We start from the raw sequence: 6,711 nt of genomic DNA on the forward strand, positions 1-6,711 counted from the left end.
ACGACGTGTTTCGTCGGTATGTCGTCGGAATAACGATATTCCGACAAAATTCCGACGATTTTTTCCCTTAGAATCCTTGATGTTTTCTTGCAGTGAGAGGAGGAAACAAGAGGAAACAAGTCTGATGAAGGAGCTACAAACACTACAACTACTTATAGTACATAAGCTAAACCTGTGACAGTCTTCACATGCGGCAAAGACCAAAACCCGTGACTTGGTTAGTCAACAACTCCATAAGCATCCATGACTTGGTTAGTACAACTACTGCTGCACTTGCAAGAAAGATGAAACAAAGACCCGTGACTTGGTTAGTACAACTCAACATCGTAATACAAACAAGATAGCTAACTACAAACAAGATAGCTAACTACGGAACATCTACAAACAAGATAGCTAACAAGATGCCAATTCCAAAGAGACCACTAACTACGCAAATATGCCAATACCTAAACTCATATCATCTCAGACATAAGTTTGAGTTTAAGAGATGTTTCCATCTCAGTGAGTGGCTCTTTTTTGGCCAGTAGACGTTCAAGCAGTTTCTGTTTAGAGACTGTTTTTTTGACTTCCATGATGGCGTGTATCGCTGCCAATGACTCCTCTTTACCACTTTTTTTCTTCTTCATAGCAGCTTTAGCAGCCTTAACCCCCATAGGTCTACCCTGTGGTTCTCCCACTTCATCTGCTGTATCAACCTCCGAGACTTTGCGCTTTTCCTTCCCACTGTCCTTAGCCACATAGGTGGACGACCATTTCTGGTCATGCCTCAACTCCCTCCAGGCATGTTCCATGCTAAACTTGACCGAGTAATGATTGTAGAAAAGGTCCAGTGCAGCTTTCATCACATCATCATCATTTTGTCCACTTCTCTGCTCCCTCAAAGCTGCGTCGTAGCATCCTACGAACTTGCACACTTGCTCGTTAATCCTAGCCCACCTCTGCTTGCACTGACCAAGCTCTCTAGGTGTTGTTCCCACCAGGTGAGGGCTTGCATTGTAGTACTCGATGATCCTCTTCCAGAACGCACCGGCTTTCTGCTCATTGCTCACCACCGCATCCTTACTGGTGTTAAGCCAAGCACCAATAAGGATCTTGTCCTCTTTCAGAGACCACTTCCTCCTCTCCTTGACCGCGGATTCTACAACAGCTTCTTCAGGATCTTGGCTACCGAACCAAAATGGTTCGGGTGATTCAAGGTCAACAGAACTTTGACTGTTCAAAAGGTTAACATAACTACTTGTGTTCTCCATGGATAGAGAATGGTCTGTGTCGCTCTATTAGCAACACAGATGGTTAAGTAAAGGAGCTTTAACTACCAAACATTCAAAGACAATAAAATCAGAGTAGATGAGAAGGTAGAAAGCACACAAAAAGCATTTAACATCTATCAAATCAGACTAACACCGTATTCTACATAGCTAAAACATTTAAAACTATCAAATCTAAGGGGTTAGGAAGGTAGAAAGCAACAACTAGCATTTAACACAAATTTAGCTATTTTTAAATTTAAATACGCTATAGAGTTACCAAACAACACAATCGGTTTCTAAGAAAAGAGAGTACGCACCTTTATAACACATCTCAAAGTAATTTTAACTTTTTAACACATCAAAAAGTCAAACAAACTGCAGTGGACGATTGATATATTATAATAGAGAAAATCGCATTTTAAACATTAAGAATGTCGCATTCTCGCACTTTAAACACTGAACGTTTTTTACTAGCACTTTAAATCTTGAAAGTGACATTCTTAGCATAACAAACCTCCAATAAAGTTTACTTGTTTACCAAGTCAACGAGTTGACCTGTACTGTTCATTTTGTGATGACATTTGTACCGTAAATAAAAATAAAATACATAGAAAATTCGAAAAAATTCAAAAAAAATCATTTTTTTTTAATTTCAAAAAATATAAAAATAACATTTTAAAATTAAAAATAAAATAAAATATTTAAAAAAAATTAATCCGATTATAAACTAATAAATATATATAATATAATAACTTGAATTGTGATACTAGATTCTGTTTTTTTTTGTTTTTGATTTTTTTTTTAATTTTTGATTTATTAATACTTAACTTATTAAATTTTTGTGAAAATAGAAAATATCTCATAGACCACTTGAAATGTTTTTGACCTTAACTAAAATACTGTAAGTTAGTTTGAAATATAATTAAGAGATAGAGAGGTATGCCTTTAGATTTGTATATGTTAGGTTTTGGTATGAGTGGAGCTTCTTAGATAAGTAACATATATTTTAATTTCTCTAAAGTTTGAATAGTTATTTATTTAATTTTAAAGTTATTTACTATTTTTAAAAACTTCACTTATAAGTTAATTTCTTTCCAAACAAACTTAAATTACTAAAATAAATATCATTTTAATAACTAATACCAATAATAGGATTAATTTTGAAAATTTAACAAGTTAAGTATTAATAAATCAAAAACCAAAAACCAGAATCTAGAATCACCATTCAAGTTATTATACTATATATACTTATTGGTTTATAATTGGATTAATTTTTAAAAAAAAATATTTTATTTTTTATATCTTTTTGAAATTTTAGATTTTTTAAAAATTTTTCGATTTTTTCTATTTTTTTTCTATTTTTATATGTATTTTATTTTTTATTTAAATGAAAAAAAAAAAAAAATGAAAAAACAGTACAGTCACCTAGATGACTTGGAGGTTTGTTATAATAAAAATATCACTTTCAATGTTTAAAGTGATAGAAAAAAATATTCAGTGTTTAAAATTCGAGAATGTGACACTCTCAAGGTTTAAAATATGTTTTTCCTTATTATAATCCATCAATGAGCCAAAGATTTGTATAATCCCATGCATGATCTATTTGCAACTGCTCAAGTAACTATCAACTCCCCTAGACACGAAGATCACTCACTTCATTATTTACTCGTAAAATCGCCTGGAAGGCTGGAACTTTAGCTAGACCACACCTGACTTGTGCTTCTGGTCTCTACACAATTAACTTCAAAACGGTACTATCATCCCTAAACGGTACTATCATCCCTAACGTTATCTAGTATGGTTAGACCAATTCAAGGAGAGCATAGAAAAAAAACTTTTTGTTGAAAAATAAATAAAATATGGGGGCTAAAATTAGAGAGCTCTTCGGTTAGACAATTAGGTGAAATAAACCCTAAATTAAGACAAACGTAGCGCACAAGACAAAACAAAACCTCTCTGTCTCTTGTCGGAATCCAAAAATAAGCGAGAGAGCAAAACGAAAAAAAAAAAACAGAGCTTCTCAATCTGTCAAGATGAACCAGAACTACAGAAAGATTGAGATTGACGTTACTAAAACTTCTTCTCCCGTTTTCTCCTATCTCGAGAAACTGTCTATCTACCCTTTCCACCCGCCGTTGCCGAGAGAGACGGCGGAGTTGGAGTAGCAGGAGAGAAGAAGTGATAACAGAGGATTTTGAAACCAATTCCATCGATGTTATTCTCCATTGTTGTAACCAGAAGCTGCGCAACTGCATATGAAAACACCCCTTTTTGTGCGCGTTTTATGATCACGCGCCGCCTTGTCGGTGATGCAACTTTATGTTTCGACCGCTCGTTTCCTCACGTGGGTTTCATTCCTTGTACTATTAACGACGGTGGCTTCGAAACCTCTCCTCTTCTGCCAACGTCAACACCAGCAAGTTGCAAACCCTAGACGCCACGTGGATTTCCTCCGAGCAATGTCTTCCGTCAACGACCACATAACCAAACACAAGCTCTACGTCGAGTCTTCCTTCACCGACGTATCTCCACCGATCTACGTGTTCCTACAATGCCGCCAAGACCTCTCCGTCTCCCACTGTCGCCGTTGTTTCAACGATAGCAAACTAAAGCTCGAGGAGACATGTTCGAGCTCCAACTCCGGTCGAGTCCACGGTGACAACTGCTTCTTACGTTTCGATAACAGAGACTTCTCGGAGGAGTTCGTCGATCCAAGATTCGACCGAACCAAGTGCAAGAGAACAGGACCAGTTGTTGATAAATTCTGGATAGATCTTGATGAGGCTTTTGTGAATGCGACACTTAGAGCTGTTAAAAAAGGAGGCTTTGGCGCAGCTTCGGTGAGTCCAGCTGGTGGGAGCCCCGGGGTTTACGCTTTGGCTCAGTGTTGGCAAAGACTTGATGGTAACTCGTGTAGAGATTGTTTGGTTAATGCTAGGTCGAGCTTGAGAGCTTGTGAAAGTAGTGAAGCTAGAGCTTTCTTTACAGGATGCTACTTGAAGTATTCTACACGCAAGTTTTTTGACGATGCTGCTGTACTTAAACTTGACGATGGTATGTAACGTTATTATGAATGTTGTTGAGATCATTACAGTTTTGGTTACTCATTAGACTTTCTGTTTTTTCTTTCTTGTTCAGATGAGGGAAGCTTTAGAAATTCATCGTACTTACCAGATTTGAGTGATCAAGATGTTATGAAACTAGCAGTTGCTGCGTTTTCGTTGTCGATTCTTACTTCTCTTGGTGCCTTCATCAGTTACAAACGGTTTTCAAGGGAGAGAAAAGGTACTTGAGCTAATGTATGAGGGTTTTTTTTTTTTTTTGATTAACCTGGGGATATCTCCGACCTATAAGGTTTCTTGTTTCATGAAAATGTTTCTGATTTGTGATATTTCTTTTGGTCTAGCTCAAATACCATCGTGTTCTAACTTCAAATATGAGGTGCTTGAGAAGGCGACGGAGTCTTTCCACGACTCGGTGAAACTAGGACAAGGAGGAGCAGGTTCTGTATACAAAGGGATTCTTCCTGATGGCAGAGTCGTTGCGGTTAAGAAGCTATTCTTCAACACTCGTGAATGGGCGGATCAGTTCTTCAACGAAGTGAATCTGATCAGTGGAGTTCAACACAAGAATCTTGTGAGACTACTTGGTTGCAGCATAGAAGGTCCAAAGAGTCTTCTTGTCTATGAATATGTTCAAAATAGAAGCCTCGACCAAATCCTCTTCAGTAAGTTGCAAAGATCTTTCACAAACAAACAATCAATCATGTGAATTAACTTCGTTTTAATATTGCAGTGAAGAACACAGTCCACATATTGAGCTGGAAGCAACGGTTTAACATCATTATAGGAATATCAGAAGGTTTAGAATACCTACACAGAGGATCTGAAGTGAAAATCATCCATAGAGACATCAAAACCAGCAACATTCTCCTTGATCAAAACCTGAGTCCCAAGATAGCTGACTTTGGACTCGCACGTTCATTAGGCACTGACAAAACGCAAACCAATACTGGTATCGCTGGAACACTGTGAGTGTGTGTATACCTCTCGACCAATGCACGTTTCAAAAACTAGTGTAGAATTTGATGTTGTTTTTATTTTGGAACTGTAGGGGTTATTTGGCTCCTGAGTATCTCATCAAAGGCCAACTAACTGAGAAAGCTGACGTCTACGCATATGGAGTTCTTATTATTGAGATAGCAACTGGCAAGAAAAACAATGCATTCTCGCAAGGAACTAGCTCAGCTTTACACTCTGTAAGTAAACTCTGTTTTTTTAAGTTGGATTGGAGATTTAAGAGATCATAAACATTTTTAAGTTAATTTGAATTTTAAAAAAAATTGACAATTTGGGGGCTACCCGACGAATGTATAATAGCTCTTAAAAGTTTAGAGGTCAAAGACGAATGTTTCATCCGGTTGTACCAATAATCGGCCTTGATAAAAACACTCACAATCATATTTAAGCTTTGTATATGCTCTAACTGGATGTTGTGTGGGATAGGTATGGGAACATTTCAAAGCAGACACTCTAAAAAGCTCGGTAGATCCACGGTTAAAAGGGATGTTCACAGAGGAAGAGGCCTTGAAGGTTCTTGAAATCGGATTGCTGTGTGTTCAGTCTTCAGTAGAATTGAGGCCGTCGATGTCTGAGATAGTCTACATGTTAAAGAACAATGATTGTAAGTTTGACTCTCCAAGACAGCCTCCATTCTTGAGTGCCAGTGTTCTCATGGCTGATGAGGAGACTAGAGACTAGAGTCTGGTAGTGTCATTTTCTTAGGATTTTAAATGTTCTTGTGTTGTGATTATAAAATGCTCAACAAACAGTGATACTGAAGATGAATAGCTCACCTTCTTCGTTACATAATTACGTATTTATAATCTCGTAATATTACACAAAACAAAGGCTCTGACTAATATCTCTTGTAAGGAGTGGTAACTGGTAAGGAACTAAGGATTGTGCTGCTTATTCTGTAACCAATCGTTAGGGTGGTACATGTAAATAATATAAAGCAACTCAAGAAACATAAAAAGCCAGTGAAATGGATGTATAACCGTATAATGTTAATGCAGTCAGGTCAGAGTGAATAAAGTGCATAAAGTAAAGTAAAAGACACAAGTTTTTCTTTTCGAATTCACTAGAACAAGAAAGTCTTACACCAATCTTTTCTATTACAAGAATCCTTTAGGATTACTCTAATTCTAAGCTAAAACTCACCCTAGAGTCTAGACTTTTGTTTATCAGAATCACCCCGATCCTGAGCTAAACTCTCCCTGAATCTAGACTTCAATCTTCCAATACTCGGAAGTACTTCAACAACTACTCCAGCACCTAATACAGAGCAGTGACACTAAAGGCTTGATCACACAAACCCCAAACAATGATCTCTCGACTTTTCTTCTTTTAGCAGAGACAAATCTCTTCATAGAGGCACGTCTTCCATGTATACATAACCA

The 6,711-nt window shown here is 37.1% G+C and overlaps 2 protein-coding genes across 2 annotated transcripts; one reads left to right on the forward strand and one right to left on the reverse strand.

The window, feature by feature from the left end:
- Positions 1-452: 452 nt before the first annotated feature.
- On the reverse strand, positions 453-1,250 carry LOC106344453 (glutathione S-transferase T3-like). Its single transcript, XM_013783829.1, has one exon. The coding sequence runs from the start codon at positions 1,248-1,250 to the stop codon at positions 453-455; it is 798 nt and encodes a 265-aa protein (XP_013639283.1).
- Positions 1,251-3,559: 2,309 nt separating this feature from the next.
- LOC106294334 (cysteine-rich receptor-like protein kinase 1) lies at positions 3,560-6,010 on the forward strand. The gene is made up of 6 exons (XM_013729887.1): positions 3,560-4,304; positions 4,389-4,535; positions 4,657-4,977; positions 5,046-5,280; positions 5,364-5,508; positions 5,756-6,010. Exons 1-6 carry the CDS (start codon positions 3,560-3,562, stop codon positions 6,008-6,010), a joined length of 1,848 nt encoding a protein of 615 aa, XP_013585341.1.
- Positions 6,011-6,711: the final 701 nt, after the last annotated feature.

The sequence above is a fragment of the Brassica oleracea genome, chromosome C5 (assembly GCF_000695525.1).
Source record: "Brassica oleracea var. oleracea cultivar TO1000 chromosome C5, BOL, whole genome shotgun sequence".
Classification (NCBI taxonomy): Eukaryota; Viridiplantae; Streptophyta; class Magnoliopsida; order Brassicales; family Brassicaceae; genus Brassica; species Brassica oleracea.